General features: G+C 36.6%; 1 protein-coding gene across 1 annotated transcript in view; it reads right to left on the reverse strand.

Annotated features, from left to right (window-relative positions):
* The window catches only part of LOC126829851 (protein inturned), a 38,290-nt gene extending 19,183 nt beyond the window's left edge, over positions 1-19,107 (reverse strand). Inside the window, exons 1-2 of the mRNA XM_050560008.2 lie at positions 18,929-19,107; positions 10,020-10,594 (exon numbers count right to left, since the gene is read on the reverse strand). Of these exons, the coding sequence (XP_050415965.2) occupies positions 10,020-10,099 (80 nt within the window). The 5' untranslated portion in view covers positions 10,100-10,594; positions 18,929-19,107. The remainder of the gene's footprint in view (positions 1-10,019; positions 10,595-18,928) is intronic.
* Positions 19,108-19,690: the final 583 nt, after the last annotated feature.

Raw genomic sequence — 19,690 nt, forward strand, 5'->3', positions numbered from 1 at the left:
CAATACTCTCCATGGACAAATATATCAGGCCCCGATTTGAAAAAAAAAACATTTTCAGACTTAAGTTAAGAATTTACTCAAAAATGTTCTCCTTATTTAAACTTAAATATATCACTTTATAGAACTTTTGTTGTTTTAATGTATCAAATACATTTCCCATAACAGTGATTGAAAGTTGAGTAAATTCTTAACTTAAGTCTTTGTAAAACAGGGGGAAGAAGAAATAGTATTTATAACAATTTTATTATCAGTTGATATTATCTATGATAATAAACTCTTTACTATTTATAATTTAAAGTGAAAGATAAATAAATATAAGAAATAAATATTAAAGCTATAAGACGCGTTATCTTCGTATATTAAAGCTGGCTGTTTTATCTTCGTATTAGCCACGATACGACTATAATCCCCGGACACGATACACCGACAGTGAAAATATTGACATATCAATTACATGAGAGTAAAGAGGTATTTTATTCAACATTCAATCAACCTGTGTCTATTGTGCCCGATACTTAGTTAATAAGCCAGGCGAAGCGGTTTAAATAAATCCCAATCAATGTGGTATTAGCTATACGAGTGGTTCCCGTATCTATTGAATATTTACTATCGGCATGTATTATAACCAATAATTAAATTATAAACCCGGCGAGACGCTTTAAATAAAGGGCAACTAATGTTGTATTAGTTATGCGGATGGCTCTCATATGTGTTTTCATTATATTATAAGTTTATTAACATTCTCCAATATTTTATTTTAAAAACAAACAAACCCCAACAAACCATACGTTGTTATACGGGTCACAATTCTATGGAATACAATTACTGCTTATTACTGAGCGACGTTTCGGCTAGGCTTCTCTAGTCATTATCAAGCAATGATAAAATATGACAAGACAATATATACATGTACACGACCTAAGTATTGTTGTATGCATGTACGTATTGTCTTGTCATATTGTATTCCATACGTTGTTAGCTATCGGTTTATTGTCAATCAAATTAATATACATTAAAATAAGTTATTTGTCCGAGAATTTGTCACACAGAGAAGTTTGTCACAATAATATGCCACAGTAATGAGGATGTCACAGCCCATATGAGTTTGACACGGTATTGTAAGTGTGTCATAAGGAGGAGTCTGGCACAGCAATAGGAGAAAATGCCCCTAGATCAGAGCCCTGAGGAACACCAGGTGACCACAATAATCAATCTAGATAAACCTATCATGACCCATAAAGTAAATTCAATGCGTTTAAAAATAGTAATAATAATATATTATGAAATTGCGATTTGATTAATTGGCTTTGTATGTTTTATTTAATTTTTCTGAGAAGATATTCTCTTTACTTGAACACGGCAAAGTTTTTATAGATCGAATCCACGTTGGTCTGACTATCGTTTACACGGATTATCTAGCAGGGGGCAGAAGTAAAACTTTCACTGTGAATATTAAATTGGGTAGTTCTATCTGATATCAGTATTTAATATTCATTCAAACTTGAGGATTATCTGATCAAACAACATACTGTTTATAATATAAGCAAACAGATTAAACTTCTTACAGACAATCCGAGAACATTCAACTTCTCGTCAACAAATTTACGTTGTGGTGTGTGAAAAAAGCCCGATCGCTGTCGATAAAATCCTAAACGTTTTGTGAAACTATCTTAAAATATAAATAAAGCATTTTAAAAGAAGATTTACTGTTTACGAATATCGCAGTTACTGAAAATGGTAAAACACGTATCACGCATCAAGTTAGTGTGTATAGAGCTGACAATTCAGTCAATACCAGTAACTGTTATCGATACGCCTATATGTAAACAATTTATGATTTTTAACAGATTGACTTTGTTTTTTCTTGTATCGTAATCTACATTGATTGTCAATTAAGTTGAATATTTATAGATCCATTTACGATTCTATCCGTATATAGTTTTATACAATTCAAAGTAGTCTAATTGGATACTGATGCTATATAACAAAATTGGGCCTGTCCTTGAGACCATGCCATCTTTTACATGCTTTCGTATCATCAATATGGAACAGTTTAGTATACCCCTAGAAAAGTATACCTCTAGAAAATATATCAATTAAAGATGCATTATGTAAGATTTAGATAAGGAGCTAACAGTTCTCGCTATAATGAAAACAATAATATAATGAAAATTTCAGTCCAAGAAGAATAACATAGTCTCGATTTTTATAGCTAACATTGTTACGGTAAAGAAAACAAAGTTTCGATTATTCGTTTTTAAATCAAATTGTTAATGGCGATCGTGTTTCAATCCATTAAAAATCACGCCCATCCGATGTTCTAGAGAGTTAATTATGGGCTTGTAATGTGAATAAAATGTCTAATTAATAAAGTATATAACATTTGAGGCCAACATAAAGACCTGCAATAGGCAGATTTCACTCTTACATAATACAACTTAAATTCTAGAGTACATACAATTATTTCATAAGTAACAAAATTTCCTCCATTCGAAAAACTAGAAACTTTATCGTGGGATTATCATCTGAATAGAAATCTGTCGCAATAAAAAATATCAAATCAAATCAAATTAAACAAACCCAGTTTACAAAAGGATTATAATAAAGAAATAAAGAATGATACGTATTTCGCTTTGTTAGTTCAGGGATTAAGTATTTCACTTTATATTAAACTTCAGGCTTCATAGGATTATAATACTATATATTAGGGCTGACCATACTTAATATTGAATAAAAATATAAACTAGTTTGTTGATTAATTGAAATAATGTTTAAATTAATCTGTTAGTTGTAAATTGACAACATGGTAGTGGTTTGCTATCCTATTCATATGTTTAGGTGAATATGTTTTTGAAATTATCTAATGACCCGAGCAACCATCCCAGGGGACTTCCGCACGTGGTTTATAAATTGACTTTTTTCGTTTGTTTGCAGACGTTGAGTTCACATAGTTCCTTCTACATTAACCATAAAACTTTATTTGGATAGTAAAGTATCATCTTAACTTATCTAATGACCCAAGGAGCCACCCTTGGCGAACTCCATGTGTGCTTCATGTTAGATTTTCTCGTTTGTTTTCAAATGAGGTATTCGCATAGTGGCATATTTTATACGTCCTTATTCTACATTAACCCTAACCCTTTATTTGGATAGTAAAGTATTATCTTAACTTATCTAATGACCCAAGGATCCATCCTTGGTGAACTCCGTATGTGCTTCATGTTGGATTGTCTCGTTTGTTTTCAGATGAGGAACTCACATAGTGGCATATTTTAAACGCTCTTCTGTATTAAACCTGGTGCTAAACCTCTACTAATAATGCAATTAACTTACTATACAGGTGCTTGTGGCTGTTTGAAATCAGTTGTACAAACACTAAAGGGGCAGTTCGGCCGATGTATATTTTTGATATTTCATTCACAATCTAATATTAAAGTAGTTTGCAAAATGTAGGACCCAAAGAACTACGGTGGCGTTAACAGGGTAACTGGAAGTCTTTGTTTATAAAGAAAGTAATGTGAACGTGAATTAATGGCCAATATTCTTGCTCTGTAAAGAAAAGTGGCTGTAGCTGAATAGAATAAGGGGAAATGAAATGGGATTTGAAATCCACTTGTTCTGACTGTGTTCACAAAAACAGTAAACTACGAAGGTCATCGAAACCAAGACTTTATAGATCGTTCACCAAAAGATCACAAGTTATAAAATATCGAATTTAAAGACAAACTTTCGTTATTTGTTTGTAAACAGAGACAGATGGTAACCACGAAGGCGTTTTAAATTGGAAGGCAATATGTGTCTACCTAGAGTTGAGTGGGGCTAAACCGAACAAGCAGCGGGGACTCCGGAACCGAAGACCCCCCCCCCACACGCATCTACTAGACATGCACCGTAATCCGCATCCGATAGATTTCTTATTTACTGTCTCTACGATACAGTTAGTTATTTGTGGTAAATGAGTGTAATATTTATATTAGTATTCAACAGACCATAACAAATACAAGTATTATTTATAAACGTTCATTTTGCGAAGACAATTAATATGATATTATGATATGATATGATTAACACAATTGATCCAGATATGATCTGGAAATAGGGGAATATTTATAAACTCTTATTATAAAAAGACAATTGATATGATTTATGCTATGCAAATAAAACACGAATAGAATGAAATATGGTAATATATGTATTTAACACTATCAAATATATTCACGCTACTTTAGTACTTAATTAACTCTATTTTAATACTTAAAGGGCCAATTACGATTATATTTTGAAGAATAAAACTGCTTAATTTTGAGTTAAAAACCCTTAAAAGCCTCTACATTAGGGCCGAGGAACTAACTCAATATACGTGATACGTTTTCAAACAACTTAAACCTGTCAGTCTTCATCTGGAGATGGAGACCGGTGTCCCAAGCTGTATTATACGGTATCTGGATAAAACCAGACTTTTATTTTAGAAAATACCGTGTAGGTGAAATTTACGTTTCGTTATCAAGTACAGCACGTGGGCCATGCACTGCATATACCTCTAAAGTCACGGCAATAGATTATCAGGTCACCCATCGAAAAAATTGACCCGAAATCTTAAAAGGGTTATGTGTCCGGATAAGTGGTTTCGACGTTCATGTCCAAACGACTCAATACTTTGAGCTGAAATTTTGAGACAAGGTAAATACACCATTCCTCTGTTTAAATTTCATACGTACACGGACTTTTATTTCTGAGACTTTGTTAAAATCGGGATGGTCCCTTTAAACTATGTACGCCAATCGATTATAAACTTTTATTATAAGAAATCAATCGATATTAGATACGGTATATAGACTGACATAGTTTGCATATATGTACTAAAAACTATGAAACACATTCAGAACAATTAATTAATGCCAAAAGGTCCTAAATTTTTTTATTGAAATCATCTACACCAATTTTTTTTATAAACTTTTATTATGAAAAGTCAATTGATATCTAAAACGGAATGCAAATTGAAATAAAACACCCTGAATGACACTGGAATGCCTATTTTAGAACTATTTAAATTTAATAAGAAATTTGACATGCTTATGCAAATATACGAAACAATACGATTTCAAAGCGCTTAAAGCTTCTACATTCCAGAATAAAGAAGGATTTAAATAAGTGTTAAATGGTCGAAAGACTTTTTAAATTCTAATTTATGTAAACGGCATTTAAAGTTTGCATTGCTTTTTATTGTGTTCACACCAACTATCCTTATGTAGTTTAGGGAAAAAAAGGTAACTGGACATTTTCCGTAAACAAGAGTATTTACATTTTAATAGAAAACTGACGGGTTTTTTTTACAAACAGAACAAAGTACGTAATCAAAGCCCAAAATACTTCATGTGCATAACACGCGGGGTCAAATAACCATTTCCTTATACATGTATGTATATCAAAATGTAACAAAACGTAGAATTAAAGGTATTCTTTTTACTATAACATATGTAAATTGTGAGATGCAGGCGTTCGTTCAGATATATTCCCACGAAAGTATTTGTAGGGTAATTTTTTCCAATGAAAGTATAGCGTATTTGGTACATGTGGAAAGCAAAGGCGTATATAGGGCTTTGATGGAAAGTAGAGACATCCAATCTTACTAGAAACTACTGAATTCTCTGAAAAACACACATAGCAGCCCATAGGTAAAACATTGAAGGGTGTCACTAACTTTAGTCTGTCCGCTCGAGTGACGTTACAAGCGCATATGATGATCTAATGGCTAACGGTTGTGAGAACATTGAGAGATGTAAATATCTTATAGACTATCTGATTAAACAGCGGAAAAAGAAGTTGGCAGGGCACAATCCAAGAATTTACTTATGGTAAATATACAACGACTAACGACAGATACAAGTTAAAATGGATTCTACCTCAATCAAGACAGTCATGTGACAAATATGGTTCCTTAAAATTGATTATTGCGACATTGGGCTGTTTGCTTGCGATTAAAATGCGGAAAAGCAAACTTTTGATAGATAAATTAGTTAGTAGAAAATATATCATTAAATCACACAGTTTAAACGCGGGAAGCCATCTTTAACGACGTTGACGCAATCAATCAGCTTGACAGGAAATCAACATAAAGCAATGGGGCTTCGGATTGGTCGATTTAGATCATTTTTTCGACCGTTATGGTTTTTGGTTAGTCCGATTTTTATTGTTTATATTCTTAAAAGCTATAATAGTGTGCCTTTAAGTCATAAATTTATGTAAATTCCCATTTCTCGTTACACGGTCGATTAGATAGTTAAATTCACCGCCTTGCAGCTTGCTACATAGATAGTAATTAAACCCAGTCTTGCAGCCAATTTAATACCCCTTTTTTAAAAAAGATATATAATATTTCAGGTTGACAGTATCTCTTATTCGGTTAGATAATTACCACGACTCAATAGTGATAAAATTAACAGCAGATGATGGTGCATAAAGGTGCATGCTCTGTGCAGAGAAACGTGAAACCGTCAAGAAAAAAGGCTGCACAGACCGAAAGATACAATTTCAATAATTTGCTTTCATGAAGGGCTCTTTAGCAGTGGGGAAAAAGTCAGAGCACCTGAAGAAAAACCGCAATGTGCGTCGCCATAAATTACAGACACACATTTATTTATGAGATACATAAAAAGTATATAAGTTAAAACGTATAATAAGATGAAAAGATATACACATAAAAATATAATATAAACATAAAAAGATAAAAATATAATATAAACATAAAAATATGATGTACAGATAATATTTATTATGGATTAAAGTCGTTAAAAGCTGATAAAAATAAACGGGTTTTTTTTTAAAGCGATTTAAAAGAGATACAGTATCACTATCTAATGTAAGCTGAAAGCATATTATTTATAAACAAGAGCATCGCTAACGCAGCAATATACGTCCACATTCCTGTTTTGTTTGATATGGTCCAGTTTGCATTGAGGGTCTGTGAAATAAAACTGGGTTGTAGGACTGCTATCAGTTTAACGTTTCGTTCACATTAACAGAACACAATTTTTATTTTAAAACAATCGATGTCTTTATTCTAAAAGCATGACGTTTAGAATAGGTATCCCCATTTCAAAAGGATCGGTTAAGAATTGCGGCCTGTAGGCAAAACACAAGACACACAAACATTAGGCGTGACTCTGTCCCAAGGGGTTGAGCATGCACCAAAAATAATAATAGAGGCCAGCCTTAGGATTAAGGAATAAGTGTAAAAACGTAGCCTTAGGCTATAAGGAATAAGTCTAAAAAAAATTTCAAGATGATCGATTAAGAAATGCGGTCTGCAAGTGACACACAGACATAAAAAAAGAAAATGGGCGTAGCTCTGCCCCTGGGGGTTGGGTATTCACCACAACTAATAGGGATGTTCCTTAGGATAGAAGGAATATGTATGCTAAGTTTCAAGGTGATACGATAAGAAATGCGATCTGTAGATGACAAACAAATAAATAAATATAAGGGATGGGCGTGGCTCTACCCCTGGTGGTCGGGCATGCACCAAAAACAATAGGGATCATACTTAGGGTATAAGCAATTCATATGAAAAATTTTCAAGACGATTGATTAAGAATTGTGGCCTGTAGGTGACACACAGACATAAAAAGAAAAGAAAATGGGCGTGGCTCTGCCCCTGGGGGTAAAAAAACAATAGGGGTCATCGTTAGGGTATAAGCAATTCATATGAAAAAATTTCAAGACAATTGATTAAGAATTGTGGTCTGTAGGCGACACACACACATAGAAAAAGAAAATGGGCGTGGCTTTGCCCCTGGGGGGTGGGCATGCACCCAAAACGATAGGGATGTTCCTGAGGGTACAAAGAATAAGTATGCAAAGTTTCAAGATGATACGTTAAGAAATGCGGCCTGTAGACGACAAACAAACAAATACAAAAATGGGCGTGGCTCTGCCCCGGGGAGGCGAGCATGCACTAAAAACAATAGGGATCATCCTTAGGGTATAAGGAATAAATATGTAAAGTTGATACGTTAAGAAATGCGGTCTGTAGATGACAAACAAATAAATAAATATAAGGAATGGGCGTGGCTCTGCCCCTGGGGGTCGGGCATGCACCAAAAACAATAGGGATCTTCCTTGGGGTATAAGGAATAAGTATACCAAGTTTGAAGAAAATCCAGTAAGAATTGCGCCCTGTAGGCGACACAAAGACACACGAAAAGAAAATGGGAAATGGGCGTGGCTCTGCCCCTGGGGGTTGGGCATGTACCCCAAACGATAGGGATGTTCCTTAGGGTACAAAGAATGTGTATGCAAGATTATAAGTTAAGAAATGTGGCCTGTAGACGACAAACAAACAAATACTAGAAATGGGCGTGGCTCTGCCCCTGGGGGTCGGGCATGCACCAAAAACAATAGGGATCTTCCTTGGGGTATAAGGAATAAGTATACCAAGTTTGAAGAAAATCCAGTAAGAATTGCGCCCTGTAGGCGACACAAAGACACACGAAAAGAAAATGGGCGTGGCTCTGCCCCTGGGGGTTGGGCATGCACCCCAAACGATAGGGATGTTCCTTAGGGTACAAAGAATGTGTATGCAAAGTTTCAAGATTATTAGTTAAGAAATGTGGCCTGTAGACGACAAACAAACAAATACTAGAAATGGGCGTGGCTCTGCCCCGGGGGGTCGGGCATGCACCAAAAACAATAGGGATCTTCCTTGGGGTATAAGGAATAAGTATACCAAGTTTGAAGAAAATCCATGAAGAATTGCGCCCTGTAGGCGAACCACAGACACACACACACACATACATACATACACACACACACACACACACACAGACAGGGGCGACGGCATAATACGTTCACATTATGAATGTGGACGTATAAAAAGGGAGAAACGAAATGAAATCAAATGAAATGGGGTTTAGCGCTCTGCTGTTCTGCTCCGACAGAGCTATATGAAGATGGAGAAATGAAATGAAATGAAGAGCTAAATGAAGATGGAGAAATGAAATGAAATGAAATGAAATGAAATGACATTCACATCACCAGCACCATCACATCAAATCAGGCTTAACATCATACTTTTCAGCACCGATTGGGCTAATGATAACGGGCACACGCCACGCAGTTTGCTATGAGGGAAATTTGTCTATATGTGGGTGGTTTGGGGGGGGGGGGGGCTGAATGTTTAGCACGTGTGTGCTGTACCATAAAGTCTGTCATTAAGTCAACAGCCGTGGTTTCGATTCCCCGGTAGTACGTGACAAGGAGTATGGTCGCCTGTCCAACCTCGTGGGTTTTCTCTGGGTCCTCCGGTTTTCTCCCATTGCTAAAGACCCCTACGCGCAAGCGAATTATGGAAATAGAATTGAACCATGTGTTAGTCCCGAAATGACCTAGTTTGTGTCGAGTGGACGTTAAACCCCATTTGTCTCTCTCTCTTTCTCTTGTCCCCATAGCAGCGTTACGCCCGGTTCTTGTATCGAATTTCAACTGTCATCTGAGGTAATGAAGACGGTAGACGGACCATACAAAAGGAGAAAGCTTAAAGAAAAAAAAAAGCGATCATCGTGTGAAGTCACTCGTGATCTGAGATGACAAAACAGTACCCATGATCGTGATCGTGTAGTTAAAGGTGTACAAATTAAAATAAAATGAAATGGGGTTTTAACGTCCTACTGTTCTGCACCGACTGGGAATGAAGACGGGCATACGCCATACAGTCTTGGTAGGCTTAAGCCTAGAGCCTTAAGATCTAGGGGTCCTTCGTCCACAACGTAGTATACTATTTTTGAGTTTTGACACTGGCATAAGTCTTTCTTACACATGCAGTCTTCAACATGTCATAATCCTCGGTTTTATTCAAGTGTGTCTCTCAAACACACATTATCGTCGTTAGGGTGGGGAACGGGGAGGGCCTTACACATGAAATAGTCTAGGGCCGCTCTTCATCTAAACCTGGCGCTGCATGCATTTATAACCCTGTGGGGGGAGGGGGGGTAAATAAAAAAAATAAAATAAAATTATCTCACCTTTGACTGAATATTTTGTTGACATTGTCAAATTCAGAAGCTGATAGCGAGTCTGTCAGAGGAGACCTCAAACCAAACATCTTTCAGATGTAGGCCACATTGGCCGTTACAAACAGATTATACTTTCGCTTTTATAAACAGCCATATCTATTTTTCATTTGTAAAGCCAGGCTCTCCAAACTTTCCAGTAATGATTAGTCGGGATAGCTTCTATCTTCCAGCCCCTGTTACTTTAATCCACTCTTTTAATGAAACTTAACGGAACGAAAGACAAATCCAGATAAACAATGTGGTTAATTAATGGATGCTGATCAAACTAAAAACATCGATTAAAACAGTTAACCGATCGATACTCAATAAACAGGAACTTTGGAAATCGATTTAAAATTCCGGATTCAACAATTACAGTCTGAAATTTATTCCACTTGAAGTCTTAGCATAAATTGACTATTGTTCCTCAGTTTCACAAATATAATTCCTTTGTTTGTTATATGTGTTCGTTATCCCACGTGTTACGTTTATATATATCCATCTATCTATAATCACGTGACATCACACACGTGTAATATTACAACCTACAATAGAGAAAAAAATTCTATAAAAAAATGTCTAAAAAATCAAAGATTTAATTACATGAATAGTTTAAAAGGATATTTAGCTTTAGAAAATATCCAATTTCTAATTTAATAATCTGACAAGATCAACCAGGACATCGTCTTGGATGACTGGTATAGTATACTATTAACGACCGCATTGATAGTGCATTATTTAAGTGCACAGATGTGCCACTTGTCGCCATTGTCCAGGTCAATATCCCCGATCACCCACATTGCTTATCATCACTGGCGGTACTATAAAATAGGATCGCAACACGCCTTGGCAAAATTCTCCCAGCTAAACATTGCTGAATAATTTTTGTAAGTTTGTGTAGTGGCCAATTTCAAACTAAATTGTGTCAATGACATTTATCCATTCATTGATTCGCACATATACTCGTTCATTTAACATATATGTGTTGAATTTCCTAGTGAAAACTCCAAGCAAATATAAACAGTAATTGTGTTCCACAGATTTGTTACCCATGTCGCAGTAATAAACAGTAATTATATTCCATAGATTTGTTACTTGTGTCTCAGTTATAAACAGTAATCATATTCCATAGATTTGTTACCTGTATCTCAGTAATAAACATTAATTGTATTCCATAAATTTGTTACTCGTGTCTCACTATATAAACAGTAATTGTATTACATAAATTTGTTATCCTTGTCGCAGTAATAAACAGTTATTGTATTTAATAGAACTGTGTCATGTGTCCGATTAATACGCATAATTATGACCGGTATATCCTTGATAATGGACCGTTTATAATGTTCACCATTTAAAAAAAATGAAGTTTCTGAGCCAAGATGTCCCTTTACAATGTCAATTTCATTCACAATGTCAAAAATCTAAACATAAAAATTTGTATAGAAAAAACGTTTTACAAAAGGTATGATTTTCTGTGCTAAGTTTTGTGAAATCTTATATCCTAAAAAAGAAGTGAAAATATTTCCGCTAAAAAAGCCTTTTGTATAAAAGGGATATTTGATTTCAGGTGCCCTAGACCAAGAGCAATGTTAAATATTATAGTTTGTTATATCAGATTTCACGTTGATGATCTTCACACACTGTTTACTATTTATTGTAACGCATTGTATAACAATTGAGATACCTCGTCCGGAGCACGTCAGAATATTTGAAATGAAGAGATATACCTTGCTCGGAACACGTTATTAAATAAACTGTACTGTATCTTTTGTTCTGGAATATGCACCAATTATTTTACATTGTCTATAAATGAAATGAAATGAAATGGGGTTTAACGCCCTACTGTTCTGCTCCAACTGGGCTAATGAAGACGGGCATACGCCATACAGCGTGGTATGATGGACATTTTGCCCGGACAGCGGCGCTACATCCTACTCCTATATCGAATCCCAACTGCCAAGGGATCTTTTACGTGTACGCCAATGTGTACACGGGACCTCGTTTTACATGCCATCCGAAAGGCTAGACAATTGTTCTTGTCAGACCGGGCCTGTATCTAGACAGCATTAAGCGGGGGGGGGGGGCATTACCTTTCGGTAGGGGGGGGGGGGGCGAACATTTAGAGGATATTTTCGGAAAGGTCATTCTAACAGACTGTTGTAATCATCATGCTATGTAGTTACCTAGGCGTCTAATACGCATTTTAAAATAAGTATTCAAACCAAAAAAAATCGTGATTTTTAAAATTTATTTAAAACTATTTTAGATTAGTACAAAAAAAATGGTTTATAAAGTAATGAGATACCGTGGGATTAATATGCGCATACTGATAGATTTCCGGCCAGAAGAATTTTTCGGGAATTGTATACCTGTCTGCGGTTGTGCCGGACAAGTGGTCAACATTCCAAGATCATTTGGGCATTTGCTGACCTTGTTACTTCTGTCCATAGATGTAGATGCCGTTTCAGACCTTACCCTTGGCGACTTTGACGTAATATATTTATCCATCAGTTCGGACCAATCTTTAATTCCAAACTCCTTGGACAAAACAATTATTTTACCTGTTTTTTAGTATCAATAATAATGTATGTAGTGTTTGTGACAACGTGGCCTAAAACGGTATCGGCAGAGTTATCTCCCTTGATTATGTTATCAGCTACCTAGTCTTTCGTTCGTAGTTTAGCGCGCAATTCATTTGTCGCCTGAATTATACCTCCTCCTGCTTAGGGAAGCGTAGTTTTTTTTAGGTTAATATAAGGAACTGTGTATACTTTAATGATTGTTAGCAATTTCTGAGCGGGGGGCGAGCATTTCACGCGGACGGGCCCGTGTCAGACCCTCCGTCCTGCTCCACTGACGAGGGGAAAAAGTCGGAAAATCCCGATGAACTTTCTCGGCCAACACCGAGAGCGAACCATGCCACTTGACTCAATGATATACCTAATGATCCAACGTGCACGCGTTAACCATTCCGCCACGCAAACCACCTGGATTGAAACAAGATTTCCATTTAATAATCTAATTCAAAACTGGATAATCTAGACCTAGACTCGATTGTCAAGTACCGTTGCTACGATAATAAATAGCCTACGCCACATCTTCAAAAACTGAACTTTTATATCAAGAAGAGCCATCTAAATTTATCTAAATCTTACATAATACAACGTCTACTGGAACCTGTTAGTTAATGTGACGTCTCACATAGGGGCCAGTATGGTGATAGACTACTCACGAAAAACAAAGCCAATACCATTATTTCAAAACGAAAACTACAGAAATGGGATTTAACTCCGTAGGCCTCATTCTGTCATTTTGAGACAAATGAATATAATCTGGACAATATAACCTTAGTATTATTATCGTAGACTAGACAAGACTCTGGTTTAATAATTGTGAAACATGATAAAGTTAACATGTTTTATCCTACGCTAGACAAAAGTTGATATGTTTTATCTGGGTATGTTATCTAATATATAATCCCTGCATAATCCTCCGATAATCCCTTCTTAATATGATATAACATGTCTGTTAATCCACTCTGTTACTGTAGTATCAGGGGAAAGACGAAAGAACATATCCGTTAATCAAATCGGTAACTCTTTTAAAAGAGAAAGTAAAATGAAATGAAATGAATGGGGTTTGCACGTTTTGCTTGTCTGCTCCAACCAGGCTAATGAAGACGGACATTGTTTGTCCATGTCTATGCTTTAGGACACGGTGGTGGTGGTGGTGGTGGGTGGTGGGTGGAGGGGGGGATCGTCTCGCAAGGAAAACATCTCTAGTCGTTCGGATAGGATGAAATGAAATGGGGTTTAACGTCTCACTGACAAGGGGAAACCACGCCGGAAAATCTGGATGAACTTTCTCGGCCAATGCAGGGATCGAACACCCGACCTCCAGGCTAGCGAGCCAGCGTCTTACCCACTTAGCCACGTGATCCCCCGTTCGGATAGGATGGAGATACGCCTTGCTTCGCTAAGTCAGTGGTGCAGCACAGAGGGCCTTACAAGGGAAGGCCTATTTTCGTTCTGGTGAGATGGAAAATAGATGACCCGTGTAATGATGGACATTGGACACTGTACGTAAAATAACCCTTGGCAGTTAGAATTCGATAAATAGTAGGCTGGAAACTGCGCTGCCCGGGCAAAATGTCCCAAACAGCAAACCGCATGGCCTATTCCTTCTTCATTAGCCCAGGTTGATACAGAAATGTAGGACGTTAAATCCCTTTACATTTATTAGATTTTTGTCAGATCCGACGAGTAAGCGACCATGTAGATATGAACCCAAGTAATGCATCTCACCGCACGACCCAAGGAATGTATTTCACTGCACGACCCAAGGCATATACCTATATTATTGATATTGTATGATCCGAGTAATTTATATAATTGAACGATCCGAGTAATTCATATTATTGAACGATCCGAGTAATTTATATTATTGAACGATCCGGGCAATGTTTATTATTGAACGATCCGTGCAATGTATATTATTGAACGACCCGAGTAATGTATATTATTATACGACCCGAGTAATGTATATTATTATAAAGAGAAATCAACTGTTTAAGTATATTGTCAGGTATTAGTTTAGCTGTAACGTGATCTGGTTATGTCAATATAGGACTGTCAATCATTTAGTCTATATTATATATTAATCATATCATATACACTATATCATACAGATAATAAGACACTCAGATAATATTAACTTATTATCACGTACTCTATAGAACCACGTAGAAAAGTGAATATACGTTATTGATTAAAGCGACAGTACAGCGAGTGTGTGGGGGTGGGGGTGTGTGTGTGTGTGTGGGGGGGGGGGTGAGTAGTACCGTTGTCCTTGCAAACCGTCCCTCATAGCACACTGTATGGCATATGCCCGTCTTCATTACCCCAGTCGGAGCAAAACAGTAGGACGTTAAACCCCATTCCATTTCATTTCTTGGGACACCGTAAATAAAAAATACAAGATAAAACTGATTACATATTTATATCGTGGTATATTCTTCGTCTAGTGTTTAACGCCCGCTTCCACTGATGATGATATCGCAGACACGTTGTCTTATTTTATTATTATTATGCTTAGTGCACGCTCGGGGGTCTTTCCTGTGGAGGAGGCTGAGTACCCGACGTAAACCCACGAGGTTGAGAAGGCCTCTATATCTCCAAGTGACACACGCTCAAACCAACGATCGCAACCACGATCGCAAGCCAGAGGTAACCTTCCAGCTAGAGCTAGACCATTAGGCCACCCTACCTCCCAAATCGTTGTTTATGTTTATAGAAAGGTTATCAATAAGTAATTTGTATATAAATATACTCAACATACATGTAACTCTATACAACCAATAAAATCACGTCAATCATTTTGATTGACACCCATCATATTTAATCGCAAACACAAACTTCACAACAAATTGTCTGCGATATCACTTCATTGGAGAAGCAGATGATAAATAATGTTATTTTAATCGTTTTAATGACATTTTATAATTGAACTTTAATGGGCCTTCAATCCGTAGTTGAGTTAAGGAGACGTTAATCCCTTAGTTGAGTTAAGTAGACGTTAAACCCCGAGTTGAGTTAAGTAGATGTTAAACCCCGAGTTGAGTTAAGTAGACTTTAAAGTCTTAGTTGAGATAAGTAGACTTTAAAGCCTTAGTTGAGTTAAGTAGATTTAGTTGAGTTAAGCAGACTTTAATGGCTTAGTTGAGTTAAGTAGACTTTAAAGTCTTAGTTGAGTTAAGTAGACTTTAAAGCCTTAGTTGAGTTAAGTAGACGTTAAACCCCCAGTTGAGTTGAGTGGACCTAAAAGCCTTATTTGAGTAGTGTGGGCGTGTAACCCCTAGTTAGCATGATTAGGTTGAGTTGACGTGGAATTTAAACCCCATATTTTAGTTTATAGAATGGAGTGGGGTGTAGAGTGGCCTAACGCGTGCGCTTTGAGTTTGTTATTGAGTGAAGTGGCATGACTTCGATCCCAAGCCTGTACGTGACGAAGAGTAGAGTAGGGCCGCCTGCCTAGCTTCGTGACTTTGCTCCGAATCCCCCGGATTCCTCCCAATCCTAAAGACCCCTATGTGCTAGTGAATTACGTATGGAAGAAGGTGATATAGGCTATGCCAGTTCACTGGCTCCTATTCATGATTTTTTTTTTTTTTTTAAATATTGCTTACACAAAAAATCCTTAGAATATGTTAGTCCCGAAGGACGCTAGATTGTGTTAGGCGGACGTTAAACTACATTTCTCTCTTGGTTTATGGTCATATCAATGTGATCAGTTCACGACCTTCGTTTATTGACTGACCAATTCAACCCAAGTTTATCAAAGTTTGCATTAGTCATGTCCACGTATCAAATATAATCACTTTGAACCCTAAATTAGGAAAAGGGGCCGTAGGTCATTTGTAATAATTATAGATGATATCAGTTTCTACCACATTCGTAACCATGGCTCTTACACTCCTGAAAGCCCGACACCAGTTCTCCTAGCTATGTTCTCTTTAATTAAGTTTTTAACTGAATTATGATATGTAAATGTACACCGTGTGACACTTTAATAAACACTTTTTCTTCTTCTATGTATCAGGGAAGAAATATTTTTTTTTTGTCGGCGATATCACTTCGGTGGAAAGCGGACGTTAAATAAAGTTATTTCACACACACACACACACCCACACACATTGAAGAGATGTTAGTTTCACTTTAAAGCCAACGATATCACTTTGGTGGAAGCGGACGTTATATAAAGTTATTTCACACACATACATTGAAGAGATGTTAGTGTCACTTTAATGTTCCTCGTGTTTAACATCAAAAACCGCAAAATTTACATTTTACCTTGACGCGTGACACGTAGAGTGAAAGGAGCAACATGTAACCCTGTCTGACACCAACAGTGTTATATAAAAAACTAATCGTTCGTAACTAATAAACAGCGGGGTGTCTTCAGTACCATACATGTACAACCGAAATTTGTTGGGTGGGCTATGTGAAGTACTGAAATAAAGGGGAAGTGTTTCCTGGTGTTCTAGCGGGTTGGGGTTATGGCTATGGGGTGTTCTAGAGAGTAAGGAGTTTGGGTTAGGGTCTAAGGAAAGTTGTTTCGAGTGTTTTAGAGAGTAGGGCTGGGTTATGACTGAGGAATTTGTTTCGGGTGCTACTTGTATATTAGGGTTTTGGTTTGGGAAGTAATTTCGGGTATTCTAGCGTATTAGGGGTAGTGTTATGGTTGTGTTATAGTTTTGGTAGATTCGTATTTCACTGATATATTAGGTGTCAAATTCGAATTTGAAAATACAATAATTGACATTTCAAATAATTTAACTCGAACATAATAATATAAAAGCGCAAAATTACTTGAATAAGAAATTAGCGCATGGCCTTTAGCGATTTATAAATTACGATTTATTGAAGGATATGCATTATATTCAAAAGAGTAAATAGTCTATATATTATAGTCATATATACAGTATGATAAATCACACCTCGTATCTGTTCAACCGTTTAAATAATCACTCATTATACTGCATAGCAATACATGGTTAGACAAAAAACACAAAATCTTAGCAATACACAGCACAACTTATCCTTACACAAAACCATATAATCTTAGCAATAAACGACACAACATAGTTTAACAGATACACAAAATCTTAGCAATACACTCAAAAATACAATGAGAAATATGTTATTTAAAAAAATTTAAAATCTGAAGTAATAAAGATGAAGTAGGTATAACCACGTGCACGAGATCGGGTAGTGTGTTTATAAATAATTAGAGTAATAGTTTCGATTTGGTAATCAGACGTCAAAATGATACGCTTACCTATTACTGGACCCTCTCCCCCCACCAACCACCCCCACCCCCACCACATCCACACTCATACATACTTGCCCATTCCATGATATCAGCTTCCCATTCACATGATTCGCCATTCTTTGACCTCAGCTCCCCAACTCACATGCTTCCCCACTCTTTGACCTCCAGCACCCCCCCCCTCCCATTCACCCATTCGTTGACATCCAGCTCCCCCACCCACATGTTTATCCATTCTTTGGCCTCCAGCTCCCCCACTCACATGTTTATACATTCTTTGACCTCCTGCTCCCCCACTCACATGCTTCCCCATTCGTTGAACTCCTGATCACCCGCTTATTTGATTACCCATTCCGTGATCCCCAGTCCCCCGTCGCCGATCAAACAACCTCCATTCACCCCTGTGTAGGGCAACATGATAACTTGAAAAACAGACTATCAAAGTATACTTTATAAAACACTAAACTTTTAAAAAAAAGATTAAAATGAAGTTGTACTGACCTGTCTAACACTAAATCAATCTATCCGTATCATCATACAATATCGATAATTACAAACATTAGAATACCGTAAATTACTAACACAGGTATTCTATAAATATGTCATATTGCTCCGAGAATCAAAAGAAACAATTATTTTACTGAGTACTTCTCATGAAAACGTGAGTGAAACCTTTACGACGGGAGTTGGCTATTTTTGAAATCTAAGTAAACTCAAAATATAAAAAAAAGGCAAATATCCTTTTGACACTTTAACATTTTCACACAAAAACACAAATTCGACACCCCGTTATTTTAAAGTTAAGAATCCACAGCAAATCGAGAAAAAGTTAAAAGTGGCCACAAGACATCGTTAGGTATAAGTGAAGTGTGTTTCACAGACAGTCGGTGTAGAGTTCACTACTTGACGAATTTAATGACTTGGTCCACAAGAAGTATCTTCAATACTAACAACGAATATTGCGGTCTAGATAAAACGTTGACACTTTTATTTATGCGTATGAAATAAGTTTTCTATTCGGTTCCACTATATATATATATAAAAACACTCACCAAGAACCGGTCACACAACTTGACCACGACTAAATCTTAATGCAAATCCCACTCGATGAATTTAATGACTTAGTCCTAAAGAAGTATCTTGAATACTAACACAGTCTAACCATGAGTATTGGTGTCTGGATGAAACGTCGACACAAAAACATTTACTAAGACCCGGTCATACAACTTGACCACCGGAGAAATCCTTAATGCAAATCCCTCTCTCCTTCAATTTTTTAAAATATTGGCTAGCAATTGGTCACCTGGTTGTATGGACAATGGCAATACGTGAAATGTATTCCTTGAGTCAACACTAATTGTCTTCGTCCTTTGTTACCGTATAATAACCGTATCTTGGCTATGAATTATACAAAAAGTGCCCTTCTATTAGGTATGAAAAGGCAAGTAATAAGGGCGATAGTGTTTATTCATTCAATCGATACCAATCATAGAGTTATAGATTTGTCAAGTATTCGGTCTATTATTAATATACACGTCTCTGGGAGGTTTAATTCACCCGAGAACGGTAACAGCGGCGTGTCTAGAGCAGGGATCCGAGGTGTTCTAGTTCCCTGCTGCTCACAAACTGCATATTTTGGTTTCTCCTGTATTCATTGAAATAACGTCGATTAAACAAACGTACGAAGCATTGACGCTGTTTTGGCCTCACTCCGGATCCACTCTAATCTTATACACGCATGAACCTAAATGAGCAGAAATATTGTCTCTGGGCTTCTAATTACATGTATATAAATTTCTTGGGTAATCCTCCTG

This window comes from Patella vulgata, chromosome 8 (assembly GCF_932274485.2).
Source record: "Patella vulgata chromosome 8, xgPatVulg1.2, whole genome shotgun sequence".
NCBI classification, from domain to species: domain Eukaryota; kingdom Metazoa; phylum Mollusca; class Gastropoda; family Patellidae; genus Patella; species Patella vulgata.